At 34.9% G+C, this 17,260-nt stretch overlaps 2 protein-coding genes and 1 non-coding gene across 6 annotated transcripts; all 3 read left to right on the forward strand.

Annotated features, from left to right (window-relative positions):
- The first annotated feature begins 1,797 nt into the window (after positions 1-1,797).
- TRNAI-UAU (transfer RNA isoleucine (anticodon UAU)) lies at positions 1,798-1,871 on the forward strand. Its single transcript has one exon. It is a non-coding gene; the product is annotated as a tRNA-Ile (tRNA).
- Positions 1,872-3,687: 1,816 nt separating this feature from the next.
- Positions 3,688-11,223, forward strand: LOC104101669 (protein IQ-DOMAIN 9-like). 3 transcript variants are annotated; one of them, XM_009609157.4, is made up of 6 exons: positions 3,688-3,993; positions 5,580-5,685; positions 6,102-6,269; positions 7,553-7,780; positions 10,147-10,260; positions 10,348-11,223. In XM_009609157.4, exons 2-6 carry the CDS (start codon positions 5,611-5,613, stop codon positions 10,696-10,698), a joined length of 936 nt encoding a protein of 311 aa, XP_009607452.1. In that variant the 5' UTR covers positions 3,688-3,993; positions 5,580-5,610; the 3' UTR covers positions 10,699-11,223. The 3 variants fall into 3 exon arrangements, with proteins under 3 accessions (XP_009607452.1, XP_070051586.1, XP_009607453.1); XM_070195485.1 differs by lacking the exon at positions 3,688-3,993 and adding an exon at positions 4,183-4,203; XM_009609158.4 differs by lacking the exon at positions 3,688-3,993 and adding an exon at positions 4,892-4,940.
- Positions 11,224-15,378: 4,155 nt separating this feature from the next.
- LOC104101670 (transcription factor TCP3-like) lies at positions 15,379-16,860 on the forward strand. Of its 2 annotated transcripts, XM_033657494.2 has the most exons (2): positions 15,379-16,438; positions 16,547-16,860. In XM_033657494.2, exons 1-2 carry the CDS (start codon positions 15,506-15,508, stop codon positions 16,604-16,606), a joined length of 993 nt encoding a protein of 330 aa, XP_033513385.1. In that variant the 5' UTR covers positions 15,379-15,505; the 3' UTR covers positions 16,607-16,860. The 2 variants fall into 2 exon arrangements, with proteins under 2 accessions (XP_033513385.1, XP_070051587.1); XM_070195486.1 differs by having other exon boundaries at positions 15,381-16,860.
- The last annotated feature ends 400 nt before the right edge of the window (positions 16,861-17,260 follow it).

Here is a 17,260-nt window from a genome sequence, read left to right on the forward strand (position 1 = left end):
CAATCAATCAATCCGAAGCCGAAGCCGAAGCCGAAGCCGAACCGAGCGACGACGACGGCGCGAGGCTTGCTTTCTTCTTAACTCTTTAAGAGCTACAAGAAGAGCAATTATATATATACCCACCAAAAATCTTTTCCTCTTCCAATATGGGAAAATATCTCATTGTCAAGAGGAGGAAACTTAAAATTTTACTCAAAAATTTTATTTTCCCTCCATTTCTCATTCACCCTCATTTTAAGACTATTTCATCTTAAATAACAAAAACCTCAATAATACGCACATGAATAAAGAAACAATAAGAGTGGAAAACTTATAAAGGTTACCAAGCTCAGGAAAAAAAAATTATTATAGCAATGCAATTTCGTGCGTTTGACACTCCTTCAGAGAACTGTATTGTGTAAATAAAGAGCAAACAATGCTTGTGACTTGGCTAATTTCCTACACACCAAAGAATATTTTTAATCAAAAGACAAAAGTGATTAATTACATCTTCTATAAAAGTAACTATTGATTACACAATTATTTTTACTAATCTCAAAAATCTTCCTAAAGTAGTTTAAGTGCATTAACATTAAGATACACTAAACAATACATGACCTATATCAATCAGAAAATCCAAGCGAGTTCCACTATATATTATTCATAAAACCCAAAAATATTAAAAGCAAAAAAGGAAAACAAACACTCCATGTATCAAACCCATCAATAGATATGTACCTGAGTAAAGTAGAATTAGGGGAGTATCATTTTGATATAGAAAGAAAAGAAAAACCCACATCTTCGTAAAGAAAACAAAGACGCTTTTCCCACATATATTAACTTTTCTTCTTGTGTCTTTTGCCAAATAATTCTCTTCCATGATTCTGTACGCTAAGTGGAACTTACACATATATAGAGTAAAAAATATAAAAAATTAGAATAAACTAACCCGACCCAACCTTCAATAAAAAAGAAAAATATTGAAAATCTTGCTAACATATAATCTGTATTCAAAATATTTATATTCACAATAAAAGATATAAGACAAAATTCCATCAAACGCAACCTTAACAAAGAGCGTCCTTGGAGCATTCAATTTCCTCCTAGAATCCAGCCCACCGTTTGTCCATGATAACCCTATGAATAATAGGATTTTCCTTCAACTATGTGACACTAATAAAAATTCTAAGTGTATAAATTATAAGAGTCCTAATGAAAGTTTAACTTTGATTGGATAGTATAAATCGTATCTAATATGATTCCTATTGAAAATAAACTATACACTTTGTATGGTCTGTATATGTGCAATTCAAATCGGAAAAGAATTTTAACTTTGGGTAATTACAATTATATCCGTAAATTATATAAATATTTAAGAGTATAAAAGTCGATCAAGATTTTAGGGATATTTTAGTCGTTCAATATTTAGCATTAAATATTCGTGCTTTTATAATAATATAGATATAGATATAGATAAATATAGATAGATAGATAGATATAGATATAATATGAATTGATCAAACATGATAAAGAACAAGAAAAACTGAAACATTTGCAACTCAAACATAAAATCGTGTTGCTTACACAACTCTACATATGTAATCATCCAACTTGTAATTTGGGACCTATCACTAGGGAAACATCAAACAAGGATAACTCAATAGCCTAACCTAATGATGGATACCTTGTAGCCCAATAACAAAGCGAAGTTCAGAAGGCGACGGCATTAATGAAATTATCATAGACTAACCCCAAAATGATCATAATGGCCTCATTAGATAAGGATAATTAAAATAACTTAGGGTCATCTTACAACTTGGTCCCGTAGCTCAGTTGGTTAGAGCGTTGGTCTTATGAGCCGAAGGTCGCGGGTTCGAGCCCCGCCGGGACCAACATTTTTCATTCCCCACAGTCTAGGTCTGGGTCTATATCTTTCTGTAGCTACGTATTTTTGGACCCTTAAAGTTAAACTGCTTAGTACGTATCGCATTGGGTCCAGGCACTGAATTTTGGTAGGGCCAGATGCACCTAACTCCAATATTTTTATTTTTCATACCTTACAACATTATTTGTTGTGATATTATTGCACAACTTTAATGATCACCTTAAATATTCAGCAACTAACATATAGTAACAGCAAGAACAATCAAGATTGACTGTGATTATGCTTATCTTAAGTGAAATTCACCAACTTCAATCATTATCTTCATTGTTTTCCGTTTTATTTTCTCCTATTATTATGCTTGGCAGTTGGCACAATAAGCAACTTTTAAGCTGACCAAATTGTAGGGATAATTTGTCTTTCTAACTTTTACCCCATTAAGCCTAGTTATGAAGCTGAATATTTGATAATTATCATAGTTTAAAAGTTATATTATTTGTGTGTCGCACTATGCATGTTGTGTAGGAGTATTATTTTTGACTAATCGTTACTTAAAACTTTATATAATCATCGAGCAAATATGTTTTTTATTAGATTATAGACTTTCTTGAAAACTTTAGGCTACCTACCGTCAAATACATGCAAAGGGACATATACATACCTACATTTTCTAAAGATATTGTCCTACGTATTTTTCCTTTAATAAAAAATTCCCAGTTTGACCTTAAAAAATGTAGTCTAAGAAGGGACAAGAAAAGACTAGTTAATTACACTAGACCAGATTCACTATTGAATTCTTGATACTTAAGCGGCATAATATTTCTTTATCATATCCTCAATCATTTGTATGTCATGAAAAAGATGGTAGACAAACAAGAAAATTAACAATATAAGCTTCCAGATGTCATTTGAAGGTTTGGAGTTTCTTCAAATTTTACAGTAAGTGTTTGTCTTCAAAAACAGCAAAAAGTTCAGTATTTGAAAATATAGGAAACTGATTTTAAGAAATAATAAAAAGGTAACATCTTTCAAGATTTAGTTCAAACAAACACTAATATTACTGTATATGTCAGAAGAAATTTAAAAAGATAAAGAAAAAGGTCCTATCTTTTACTCAAATGCATGAGAGTAAATTTTTCCTTTGTCTTGATAGTTGGTCTATAAAAAGAAGCAGAAGTATTTTTCTCTTCAAAGAACTCCAACTACTCCTGAAAAAAAAAAGAAAAAAGAAAAAAAAGAGAGCACGCCAACAACACTATACCATAAACTTCTCCTATATCATTTTGTGCTAAGGATGAGAATCATCCTAATCAAACCCCAAAGCATGGTGAAAATAGAGCCGCGGGGATTGGTAATCGAAAAATAGCCGATATTTATAAAATCAATGAAAAATAGTAATTATTTTATATGAAGGTAAAATCCGGAAAATTACCAGCATAATATATTGGATTATGGAGCTCCTGCGTATAATCTTTCAGCATATTATGTTAGAATTTCAACACATTATGCTGATATCTCATATAGCTAAATTTTGATTATTTTTAAATTATTTATTTTCAATTACTAAATCACATTATTTATGATTTTTTTTTCCGAAAGCATGCCATGGTTAACAAGAACAACTGGTTCTTCCGCTGTCCCTACCAGCAGCAATTTATTTTGTTGACTAAACAACAAAAATGCTTTATTGGAGTTTGTTTAGCCCTCCTTTGATAGAGGAGAAACAGGCCCTTTGTTCTTTTCAAATTTTAACTGATGGAGTACTTTTCTTTTCGTTGCTTTTTTTTAATTTTATATTCATCTGATTCCTTGGTAGTTGGTAGTTCAACTTCTTTTGGAAAAACATGCTCTGTTATTTTGTGTCATGGTGATGGGGCCATGACAAATGTCCATATTCCACACAATCACAAATTATACCAACCATTTGTTCTTTCTTTCTTTTCTTTTTATGTCACTTTTTCTCAAGTATTTCTTCTCTTCTACTCATCCTATATATTTTTTTCCACTGCCATCACTACTCTAGCACTTAATTGATTTTCTTCTTTTTATTCTGTTTTTTCTTCGCATTTTGGAGATACCCATTTGCCAGAAAGGGCTATAACTAAGCCTACATGTGAAGACTTTTTTTGCTGGTATGCTTTGTTTTACACACAATTTGTTTACTCTGTTCTGTTTTTCAAGTTTACATTTTTATTTGTTATTCTTTGTTTATGGTGTAAATAGTATCTGGGTATTATTCAGTTCCTTGAAATTTGAAACAGAAACTAGAATCTGTCTGGTAATGGGGAAAAGCAATCAAAGGTGTCAGTTTAATTGATTATTGGTGCTTTCATATTGTTTCTGTGAGTATTGAGTAAATCCCTCTAAACGTTTTACAATTTTGTAGCTGATGATCTGTTGCTACCCAGTAAAGTCAAATTATTAGGACATTCTTATTTTGACAAAACATACAAATAGGTCTGAGCCAGTTGAATATCGCCACAGTTATAGAAGTTTGATAGGAAGTGTACTGTGTGCATAGGGTGTAAACTGACGACCTATTTTGTTCATAGTGTATAGCACTCCACGAACAATAGAAAGTATACTACAGAATTGGACATGGTGGAACTTGTTGGGATATATTTTTAGGGTTAATCTTTTGGGTTGACGGATGTAGAGGTTTAGTTATGGTTTCATTCAAATCGAGAAGCTTTGGCTCGGATCCTGTATACGTGTTAAAAAATTTACAATATAAGTACAAATAATTGGTCCAACCCAGTAAATCATAATAAGTTGTGGTAAAATTTTGAATTCGAAACCATAAAGTTCAAATCCTGTGCAATAGCTAACGTGTAAAATATGTAAACTGTCTGATAATTTCTGGTGATGGCTGGAAGGTTTGGGACTATTAATTCATTATTAATTGCTTACTTGCTAAATTATTTGTAGCTAAAAATGTATTTCAATTGGAAATTCTGGGAAAACCGTTAGTTTCTTTGCTCAGATGAAGTTTGTTTTGTATTGATTAATTCCTGATGTACTTTCTGTTAGTCAAACAGGTAAGCTGTGTTAAGAGCTTTCAACAAGTCGTTGAGCGCTTGTGAGTATATGCGAATAGTTTTTTGTTGGCCCACTGCACCACTATTCCCTTCTCATTTTCTGACTATCTGTATTTAGTTATTCCAGTCAGTTGTAGTTCAATAGTGCATTGAGTAAGAAGCACTTGTATCTTGTTATGGTAATATAACCTACGCTCAGCAGGGTTTAGTCCATATATTTGCCTTAGCTAGTTCACCTTGAGAACTAAAAGTAATGTATTCACAAACATTATGGCTTGATTTTAGGAAGAAATGATCACACATTGTCCTTCTAGAGTTGCAGTCAACCAAAATCTCTCACCTTCCTGCAGACCCCAATGTGAAATGTGAAGTAAATTTGAACTTGAGACCTTATGGTTCTCAATCCACTTCATTGATCACACCCTTGGATGCTATTCTTAATCTGTTATATAACTTTACTTCCCCTTTTTTCCCTTTGTATGGGTGAAAGGACTTCTTGTTGTCAACTCGATCAGTTGAATGAATATTTTCATGGATAATGCGACCATTTGAAATATCCACTTTCTATTTCACCCTCTGATGCAATAGAATAAGAGCCTGCCGTGTGTAAAATAATAAACCTTCAATCTGTATATTTTATAACTAATACTGTTCCATGTTCCATTTGTTGTGATTTGCAGCAGAGTAAGACATATATAACAAGCACCTGCAATGGGTTCTGCGGACTGGCTTAAGAATGTAATTGGTATGAGAAAAGCGAAGGATGGGAAATCTAAAAAATTAAAGGTAAGCTTTCGCTAATGAATTGCCTTAGATATCCGTATTCAGTAGTAGAGTTACATAATGTGATAGTAATTGTGGAGAAGAAAGGGAAGGTGCTTGATTAACAGTGTATTTAGGATCTTAAGAACAAGCAGACTGCTGGTTCTGATTATCTAGGTTAAGACTTTGTTCTTTTCTCTCTCTTTTTTCCTTCTTTTCCTTTTACCTTTTCTTTGGATCGAATGAGACAACGGAAAACTCCCAATGGTGCTTCAAACAAAATTTGTACTCTTAAGGCCACAAGTTGTATCATTAATTGATATCCTGCTGTCACAATCACCAGTCTGTGACAACCCATTCCTTCTATATTTTCATTATCAATTTTAGAATCACCGGTACTTTGTAAGGTCAACTGGATTCATATTTTTAGTTTGAGACAGGGAACATCAGCAATCAAAAAGTCTAATGGATGCAAAGGGGATGAACCCCTGCAGAAAGAGCCTTCTAAAATAACCAATGGTGTCTTGATCAAGAATCAGAGGGAACTGGGAATGCCTATTGATGACAGAGTAGCTATTAAGATTCAGACAGCATTCCGTGCTTACGTGGTAAAAGCATAGTATTTAATTATTATTTATTTTTTAAATTTATTCTTCTTGCAGTTAAATATTTCTTGAGTGACTTTATTCTTCTAATAACTTCTCTCGAGACGCAATATTGTAGTTACAGAGTAATACAGACCTTCATTTCTGTCTACGTTCCTGATCGTCAGACATACACTCCCAAATTTAGGACACTAACAAATTAAGGAATCGCATATGCGCGTTTTATCATTTTTATGTATCTGAAACATCCCAATTGTTCACAGCTCACATGCAATTCATCTTTACGGTTTCTTTTGTATCTTTGAGTGGGGTTGGGGAACCAGGGAATAGGATTCTTAAAATTATGACTTTACTTTGGAACATGCTGGTAAATTGACTGGCATCTTATTTCATGGCATGGGAACAAAAGCTGTCTTCCTATTACTATGACAGAAGATGGGTAAAATAAAACTATAACTCGAGTTTGGACTTTGGAGCATGCTGATATTTAATGGTATGTTATTTCATGGCATGGGAAAGCTATCTTTTGTTATTACTGTGACAGAAGATGATATGTAATGCATTTCCCGTCAAATCATTTTAATCATGCTATAAAGTGGGATTGCAGTCTCAAAAAGGAAAAAAAAGAGAGAGAGGTATCATATCCTGCATATGGTTTGGGTATCTTTTCTGTACTGCCACTGCACTTCTTTGATCACTCCTTTAACTAGTGAAATCCTTTAATATTACTTGAAGTAAAATATCCTCTATCCTGCCAGTGTGGGTTATTGATTTATTTAGTACAAATGGAACCACTGATGTCAGATGAGCGTTTCTATAACCTCAAAACATGCAGTGAGAGACCGCTTAGGTTCGGATTGCTACGTGAAAGACTGTTGTATATGATTTGTATTCTTTTCACTCAACAAAGGGCTATCAGATTGTGCCCTTCACGGTGTCTCAGCTAGATGTTGGACTTTTAGACCAAAGATCCGTTTAATCAGCTGATAAATTGTGTAACAAATAAGTTTGGGAATGTATCTTTCAAACCTTTGTTACAACTACTACTACTACTACTACTACTACTACTACTGCGCCTCAGTGCCAAACTAGTTGGGGTCGACTATATGAGTCCTCATTGACCATGTTACTCCCTTTAAACTCATCTCAGGCCAATATTATCTGGTTCTTGTTGGTGTCATTTTCTCTTATCGTACATGACGATATTGTCTTGCTATTGTCTGAGTCACCAAAGAAGGCGCTTCAACTCTTCTCTTTAGGTTGAATAGAGTTTTCTTCTTTTGCAGGCTAGGAAAACTTTACGTCGATTGAAAGGAAATGCAAGGTTACAGTTCCTGACACAACATCCGTCGGTGAAAAAACAAGCTTCATCAGCTTTGAACTATATCCACTCGTGGAACAGGATGCAAACTGAGATTAGAGATCGCCGTGTCCGTATGGTAACGGAAGGGCGTCTTGAGCGGAAGAAGCTGGAGAATCAATTGAAGCTAGAAGCAAAGCTTCAAAACTTAGAGGTTAGTCACCAACGCTCTTATGCTCACTAATTGTTTATCTTACCATCTTTCTCCCCGGTCTTTGAAGCCTCCAAATCATTATTTGCTAGTTCTCTTTCCGCTGTCAAGAGAGTTTCTTTCCTTGATCTTTCAACAACAACAACAACATACCCAGTAAAATCCCACTAGTGGGGTCTGGGGAGAGTAGAGTGTACGCAGGCTTCACCTCTACCCCGAAAAGGGTAAAAAGGCTGTTTCCGGAAGACTCTCGGCTCAACAGAAGAGACAATAATATCACGAGAGAAACAAAAGAAAAGGCCTGTAACAACAAAAGATGCGAGAAAGATAATAACAACAACAAATAAGTGAAAGGACAATAACACAAAACTATGCAAAACAACAATATGAACACAACATACACCGCTAACAAACCTAAACAAAACTCTATCAGACTACCCGGTACAAAGAGGGAAGAACTCTCGACTACCCCCTAGCCTACCACCCTAATACTCGACCTCCACATGTTCCTATCAAGAGCCATGTCCTCGGAAATCTGAAGTTGCGCCATGTCATGCCTGATCACCTCGCCCCAATACTTCTTAGGCCGCCCTCTGCCTCTTCTCGTCCCTGCCAAAGCCAACCGCTCACACCTCCTAACTGGGGCATCTATGGTTCTCCTCCGCACGTGCCCAAACCACCTAAGCCTCGCTTCCCGCATCTTGTCGTCCACGGAGGCAACACCCACCCTCTCTCGAATATCTTCATTCCTTATCTTATCCAGTTTAGTATGCCCGCACATCCATCTCAACATCCTCATTTCGGCTACTTTCATCTTCTGGATATGTGAATTTTTCGCTGGCCAACACTCAACCCCATACAACATAGCCGGTCTAACTACCGCTCTGTAAAACTTACCTTTGAGTTTCGGTGACATCTTCTTGTCACACAAGACTCCAGACGCTAACCGCCATTTCATCCACCCCACCCCAATACGATGCGTGACATCATATTGGGGTTGGGTGTTTTTTTCAACTGTTATTTTTTCAAGGTTTTAGGTTGATCTTTCAACTGTTATTTTTTCTGTTTAATCTTCTGTAAAAGATTTATGAATTCTGTTAAATAGAATAAATGACTGTTTGTAGAAGGAATGCGTGGAACTCTGTTAATAGAAGTCAGATATCCCAAACACTGTATAATTCATGACACTGATCTCTCGTAATCTGACGCTTTCGCTTTAGCACAATTCAACCTAAAACCTTCTCATGCAAGTACAATTTGCTAAACTCCATGCTTAAACTGCATTCTTTTTTTTCTTTTCTGTAATGTAGTTATAGGAGTTCATGACAGTTTCCATGTCATATGATGCCTTCTTAATCACACTGTGTTCTATGTACATAGTGCAATTACGAACACACAAACAAAAGTTTTCAATGTCTTTTGCTAAAAAAATGTATTATTTAAAAAATGAAAGCGTTTCAAAGTTATAGATGTTTTCAGAAAGGATCTATCTTGGATTGTGGATATTAGTTTAAAGTAGGATACTTTTTAAGCATACTTATCCCTGTTTCTGAAACTTATTTGGGGTTGAACTTTACAACTTTGTAATCACTCTCATATGAAGATAAGATGGAGACTGGTCTAAGTGGTGTGTGTGACCAATTGCAATCCTATAACATTTGAATGAGTTTATCAGAGATCTAAAGTCGCAAGAGTATAGATACGTGAAGTTTTAACATTTATGCTTTTTCTCATTTCCCTTCGTATTTGATTCACACCTAGGGAAATTTCTAAAACATGGAACAACTGCAATTTCATCTTAATTGAGAACGTTTTGCTTTAGTTGTTTTCCTCTAAGTTGCTCCGATACGGCAGTTTAGGTGCCGCACCCGTGTCGACACGACACTAATATGGGTGTGGGTATGGGATCCGTGTCGGATCTAGTCAAATAATTTTGGATACTTTGACCACAACGAACGGAAAAATTACAGACGAGATACAAATTGATTCCCGAAATCAGAACCAAAACTAGGGTAAATTTGAAGAAAATAGCATATCTTATCTAGGAAATCAATCCTTTACGTATCTACAACTTGAGAATAAAAAAAATTCACACTTTACAAGCTATACGTAAGTATTCCACAAAATTTCTCATAATTTAGAGATATTTAATATTTTTTTGAATTATTTTTAGCCGGATTTCTGCACCCGTATCCGTACTAGGATCCATATCCCCGAATCTTGAAATTTACATCTTGAAGGATCTGACCTCTAGATCCGCACCCATGTCGGATACCCACACCCGTGTCCGAACAACTTAGGTTTTCCTAATCTTGATCTGGCATGCAATTTATTATCCTACTTATGATAGCTCTGTGAATGGCTGACAGGTAGAGTGGAGTGGTGGCCCAGAAACAATGGAAGTTATTCTAGCAAGGATTCACCATAGAGAAGAAGCAGCAACGAAACGGGAGCGTGCTATGGCCTATGCATTTTCACATCAGGTATGTTAAACTGAATAACAATCTTCAACTTGTTTACATTTGCGATCTCAGAGCAGGAATTACCATTGAAATATTATTATGTTACAGTGGAGGGCCAATTCCAGCCCAGTATTTGGATCGTGTCATGAAATGAGCAAAGCTAATTGGGGCTGGAGCTGGACGGATCGCTGGGTTGCTGCTCGACCATGGGAAAGCCGAGTTCCTGTTCTCACAAGTCCAAAGAAAGTCAATGGTAAAGCAAGTAAGACCACTAAAAGTAGTACTACTCCGACAAAGAAAACACCAATTTCTGTTAAATCGAATTCGCCTAATGGGAAAGGCACTGTAAAAGCTAAAAAGTCTAATGAAGTAGCCGATAAAGTAGCTGCACAAAAGGTGAGCAGCAAAGTTAAGGAGACAGGCACTGAGAAACAAGAGGTGGTAGTTGAAGCCAACTGAAATGGATAAGATGTTGAAGCCAAGATATTTGGGTTTTTCCATATTACTAAGGATGGGGGTGAAGAAAAATATCTTGTAAGTTAATTTAATCGCCGAGCATGACTTGATGGATGTGGAGTGCTTTGTCTGAGAGTCGGCCATTGTTTTTCTTTATTTTTCCAAATTCTTCTTATCATATGTTTATCTGAGATGATAAGTTATGCATCATAGGTTAAAATGTGTATAGATGTCATATCTCATTCAAGAGTATTTATATTATAGCTTTGAGTGCCCGGAATAATCCTGTTCCGATGTCTATTTATTGCGGGGTGCCTTTTTATTTGTATAGATTGTTTTCTTCCTTGCCATTCACAAGGCAATTACATGTCTATCGTAAACAACCTTTCTATTTTCTCGAGGTAGGGGTAAGGTCTGCGTACACACTACTTTCCCCAAATACCACTTGTGGGATTATACTGAATTTGTTGTTTTACATATTTGCGGTTATAGCAGCAAGAATTCTTCCAACGAATACATATTTGTGTCTTTTTGTGTGTCCCTTTCTCCTTTTCAGATTGGCATGCAGTGGAGAAGAAGCAGTGTCTTCAGTAACAGGTATAACGTTGCTTTGACAAAACGCATGCCTAAAAGATAAAATGAAGCAGCTTAAATAAGTGAATTATTTTCCAGTTGTCTCCTTTTATTTCCAAGCCACATAGTAATTGAGAAAGCAAAAAGTTTGCTCCAAGTGTGAAGGAAGGAGTCACTTCTACGTGACACTACTGCGGTGAAGAATGAACCGAGACTCTTTGTATTGATATTTTTCCTCTGTTACGTTCAAAGTTATAATTCAAAGTGAGGTCATTGTAATCTAAAACATATCTCCGTTATATGAATATAACATTCTCTTAAAGTCAAGTTACTTCAACATAGAGATATTAAAATTATTTAACTGATGTTTAACTTATGTCACCAAGTTTAAGTGGCCTTTGACCGTTTGACCTTGTCCATTCCGACCCAAATCGATCGGTAATTTAATGTTAAATTTTTAAACAAAATTATTTAGTTTAAACATCGACCGAAGTCGGTCGGTAATTTAATTTTAAATTTAAAAAGAAATTATTTAATTATTTAATTTTAAAAAGAAATATATACATAATTGTGTATGTATATATATGTATATATTCACACACATATATATGTGTGTGGTCGGTATATTTGTTTTATATATATATATATATATATATATATATATATATATATATATATATATATATATATATATATATATTCTTCAATCGTGTGATTTGACCGAGTATATGTTGTTGCTACAACTTAAGTTTTAATATAGCACTACATCTTATAACACTATACATTTTGTTTTTAAATGTGTTATAGCGTGTTGGATGCCGATACTTAGACTCGATCACTCCAACATTAAAACTCAATATATATTTAATTTACTAAGGCCGTCAGTATGCCAAGATCCAAATTATAGGTACTATTTAATATTTAATTATTTTTGTATGTACACACACACACACACACACACACACACACACACACATATATATATATATATATATATATATATATATATATATATATATATATATATATATATATATATATATAATCGTGTGATTTGACCTAGTATACGTTGTTGCTACAACTTAAGTTTTAATATAGCACTACATCTTATAGTACTACACATTTTATTTTTAAATGTGTTATAGCGTGTTGGACGTCGATACTTAGACTTGACCGCTCTAACATTAAAACTCAATATATATTTAATTTACTAAGGCCGTTAGTACGCCCGAAGTCGGCCGGTTTTAGCCAAGATCCAAATTATAGGTACTATTTAATATTTAATTAATTTTGTACGTATATACATACACACATACACACACATATACATACATATATATCACACGATTTTCGCAGATTTCTAGTAGTGTCTTGCACAATTCTAATTTTCAAATACCATTTTCGCTTGAAGAACAATTTCACTTTTTTCCAGAATTTCCCAATTCGTATGTCCAAACGCCCACTAGATTTTGCATGTCAAACACTTGCCAAATAAATTTCTTACATTAACACATCTTCATGAGCTATTTTAATCAACCAACGACGGATTCGTGATTCATAAATACACACCTGGAACGTACGTAACTCCTTATTAATATGCTAATCCAGCTTCATATTATGGAGAAGAAGTGATAAAAATCATTAACTGATTAAATTTCTATTAATCAGACATATATAAAACTTATGGTAATATCTGGTGGCGAAGCTAGGAATTTCCTTAAGATTGTTCAAATTTGAAAGAAGTGAAAAAAATTCTCGACAAATGGTGTTCGATATGTGTTATATACATCTAAAACGTAATATTTTACTTATATACACAGTGTAATTTTTCGACGAATTACTTATGATCATGTGGCTGTAAGATTTTCCTACGTATCTTGGTGTCCAATAGGTTTAAGACCCGTAATTAATATTTAATTAATGAGCAAATCTTATCCGTCCGATCGGTTACTTGATGAACGTACCAGATTAAGTGATAACCTCTATAAATTGGTCATCTCCCCACCCATTAGGGTTACCATATTTTTTCTATTATGTTCCATCACTAAAGTCGGCGATAACGAAAGGTAGTGTAAGAGGTGAGAAACCAATTTTAATTAACGCTTCCGCTTTGTGATAATGCCTTACGATTCAGATATGTTTTCTGTAATAATTAATTTTTATGTTCAAGATCCTGGTATAAATTAATTTTTATGTTTATAGTTGCTTCGTCCCTGGTAATACCCTGTCAGTTTAAAATATATTTTACACAAATACATTGAAAGATTTTTGTTTTGAGAAAAAGGTATTCACATGCTATAGTACTGGATGATAAAAGACCATGAAAAGATAAAAAGGATTCACGTGCTAGTAGGTAATCAGAAGACCCATGCACATGCACGCATGCAATTTGTTCTTGTACCTTGTGCCTAGGAGGGCCCTCAATTAAAAGGGTCTTAATTAATTTAATTCCCCATTTCATCTTCAACCCGTCGTTATTAGAAGCCTTTATCGTAAACCTTGGTCATGCAACCAGAGAAGAGCTACATAGTATTAACAGAATTTAACTAATTAAATTCCCTTCTTGAGGTTCAAATCTTAGTTGACTACTTATGACACTCTTAATATTTTTTGAATCACCTTATTAAAATGCATGCAACGTCACAAGTCTCAAGAAATGAAGAGGGTAGAGGTCACTTTCATTTTCAGTAACCTACTGAATTTACTACTGGCATACAGTAAACAAGGAACGCCTTAAACTTGATGATTTGAGGCTAGTGTTTCTGGAGGAGCAGGTTAAAGTAGCAAATAAACAGTATAATAACTATTTGTACTGATGGTTGTACAGTGAACACTCAATAATTTATGTCACAAAAAGTGAAATGTGAATCCCAAAGAGTAAAATGAGTTGGCTCTTTTCTTTGTTGGGACACTGGATAATCAATGCTTGAGGTGGTGAGAGGGTTGGGGGTGGCAGAAGACAAGAAAAGAACAGGTATAGTTAATAGTTGTATTTCATTATTTGGATAATGCAACCATCGTGGAAGTAGGAGGGGATTCAATGTTAACCTTGACATCAGAAAACACTAAAATTTAGAAGGATTTCTTCAATTCTTCTTAATCCCAAGATAAAGAAAAACAAATTTCCAAGATATTAGAGGATAGTTAATTAGTCTTTTTTTCACGGTGGTAGATTCAAGATTTAGATGATGCAAAGTTCTATGAGTTTTGAAATACATGCTTATATTAACTCTATTTATACTAGGTTTTTTCACCCATATATAGGTTCTAAACATAAATTGTGAGTTATGTTGAACTTGTAACACCCATCTGGTTCGCCGATGCTTTTTTCTCCCCCATTGCATAGACTCCTCGTTCCTTAGGCAAGCTACAGTGTCTATGTCTTAGCTGACTAAAAGGCACGTTAGACCAGTAACCATATCGAATAATGAACATGTAAGTGATGGTATTGCACACAATATAGATAGGGGAATGTTGTAAATGGTGATAGGTGACAATAGTGAGTGTTTTTACCAAAAGTGCAACCTTATATTAAAAAAAAGGTAACGCATCTGGGCTTCAGAATTTACTCAGAACCAACCCTTTCTTTTGCAATGCTATGGGAGCCAAGAAGGAGCATCTTTTTTAGACAAACACTTGGATACTTGTTGGAGTAGTAACTGTTCACACTTAGAAAATTATTTACGCTCTAATATAATACATTTCCAAAATCTTGGGAGCATTTATCCCATAGCAGAAGATGAAATTATAATCTTATAATTTCCGAATAACCTGTCTTTAACCAAACAAACCCCTTTAATTTTTAATCTCATGTTTCTATGTGAGGAAAGTACCAAATTTACTATTGGTATCTTTTCCCTCTTGGGTCTACAAGCATGAATGTAAAATGGTCTCTGTTCACACATACTGAAAAATTTGTTGTTATGTATACTTTATCTAGCATGCATATGTGGTAGGGTCATACTCCATTGAAGCAAATTGGGGGACACACCTGAAAGTCCCATGCTCTTCTATACTTGTATATTTGTACTTGCTTTTGCTCATTCTATTAAAACATACAAATTGATTTCCCACAATTTTAATTTTAACCTTACAGTAGCTTAGCAAAGCTACTATTTAAGGGCCCAATGTCACAGTGGGTTTATTATTAAAGCAGTTGGCAAGTGCCTAAAAAAAGCTAAAGAAGCCAAAAGCTAGAAGAGAGAAAGGAGGAGAATACTTGGAATCTGGATCCCCAATGAATCATCAGCTTCAAATATCATCAGAAGAAGATGGATCATCAGAAGAAGAGGAGGATGAAGAGGAAGTTTTTCAAAAAAATGGAATTGAGAACCTTGATAGTCATTGCCAAAACCAGAACTTACAGCAGCTGCCAATGCCACTCTGCCCAAAACCAGCAAAATGGGCTAATTTCACAACATATAAAGAAGAATTGAACAAAGTAACAAAAGGTATGAAGCTAAAGAGAGCCAAACAAGATGTGATAGAAGTTGACAGAGGCCGAATTATTCGAGCCACGGGAAGAAAAGACAGGCACAGCAAAGTTTCAACTGCAAAGGGTCCGAGGGACAGACGAGTTAGGCTTTCACCAAACACTGCAATTCAGTTCTATGATGTGCAAGATAGGCTTGGCTATGGCCGTCCAAGTGAGGCCATTGATTGGCTGATTAAAAAAGCTAAAGCTGCAATTGATGCTCTTGGTGAGTTTCCTAAACTTAATGCCAAAATGCAGTATTCATTTGATCAACTTCTAGATGAAAGCAAGGTACAGAGCCCAAGATTTAGACAACAGAATTGTGGCATTCCAAATTCTGAATGTGGAGTACTTCAGAACCACCAGCAGGAGGTGAATTATGACATCCCAATTCAGAATGTGAGCTTGTTTTCGTCAGCTGATGGTGCCAAGATTCCATTTTTCAGCGAGTTCCAGAGCCATTTTCTCAATTTCCAGTCTTTTCAAGAAGACACAATCTTTTCTTCTAGTGATCATCAAGACAGCCTTTTAACCACTTCAATTAATCCTTTGGATTCCAATTCCAATTTGGAAATGACTAGATATAAAAGAAGTCTGAATGGGAATGTTGCCAGTTCAAATTCAGGAAATGGAGAGGATTATTCTTCATTTAGTTTATTAGCACATCATTTCCCATCAGTTTTAAGTGAAAAACAGGTAATTTCTCATAGGGAACCCCTTCAGTCCAGCTTTTTTCCTCTAATCAGTGGTGATACATTGAGCACACAACTTCAGACCCTTTCTTATGATGGTTTATCAGGACAGATTTCAAGTGCACCAAGAATTCAAGGGGAAGAGGAGCAGGGCACATTTTCTGCTCTTTGAACCACAGCAACTGCTCCTGTATTACTCATTTATAAGGCTAGCATTTCTTCACCAGAATATATCGATAGACTTGCTACTTTCCTTTCCAGAATCTTTTTTGACTTTTTTGGGAGCTTAAATCTCTGCTGAGTGGACGTAATGCAGAATCTCCTATATTATTATCTTCCCTATATTGGGTACGAGATGTTTATCCAAATTATATAACCCTCTTGTCTCTAATTAAGCTTCTTTTTATTTTTGTAATTTTACCTCAATTGGATGATCAGCACCTCATCAAAAGATCCATAATACTTATCAATTAGGAGGGGGCACGGGAAGAGAAGAAGAAAAAAGAAAAATGACAAGACTTAGATTAAAAACAAGAATAGTTTAGACGGACCTAATAGAAAGAAGAATCCTTGAATTAATGAAAGGAAGACAAAGATGCGAAAAGGGTGTTATGTATTTGGTCTTATAGCTGTCAAGCAATCAAATCTAAGGGACAAAAGAAAGTGAGATTTCAAAGATTTGTCCATTTTCAGTTAATTATGGGCCGGGGCATGATGTTTGTCATATTTCGATATGTGTTGATGTTACTTTGCCTATGCTTTAACTACTTTTTGATGTTATTTAATCTTTAAAACACCCAACATGGTGTAATTATTGGTTTGATGA

This window comes from Nicotiana tomentosiformis, chromosome 2, assembly GCF_000390325.3.
Source record: "Nicotiana tomentosiformis chromosome 2, ASM39032v3, whole genome shotgun sequence".
Classification (NCBI taxonomy): Eukaryota; Viridiplantae; Streptophyta; class Magnoliopsida; order Solanales; family Solanaceae; genus Nicotiana; species Nicotiana tomentosiformis.

What these genes read in the sequence shown, in the direction of transcription:
- LOC104101669 (XM_009609157.4), top strand. Translation starts at nt 5,611, where the DNA reads ATGGGTTCTGCGGACTGGCTTAAGAATGTAATTGGTATGAGAAAAGCG. An exon ending in GGAAATCTAAAAAATTAAAG is followed by an intron (nt 5,686 to 6,101) that starts GTAAGCTTTCGC and finishes AGTTTGAGACAG; the next exon opens with GGAACATCAGCAATCAAAAA. An exon ending in CAGCATTCCGTGCTTACGTG is followed by an intron (nt 6,270 to 7,552) that starts GTAAAAGCATAG and finishes CTTCTTTTGCAG; the next exon opens with GCTAGGAAAACTTTACGTCG.
- LOC104101670 (XM_070195486.1), top strand. Translation starts at nt 15,506, where the DNA reads ATGAATCATCAGCTTCAAATATCATCAGAAGAAGATGGATCATCAGAA.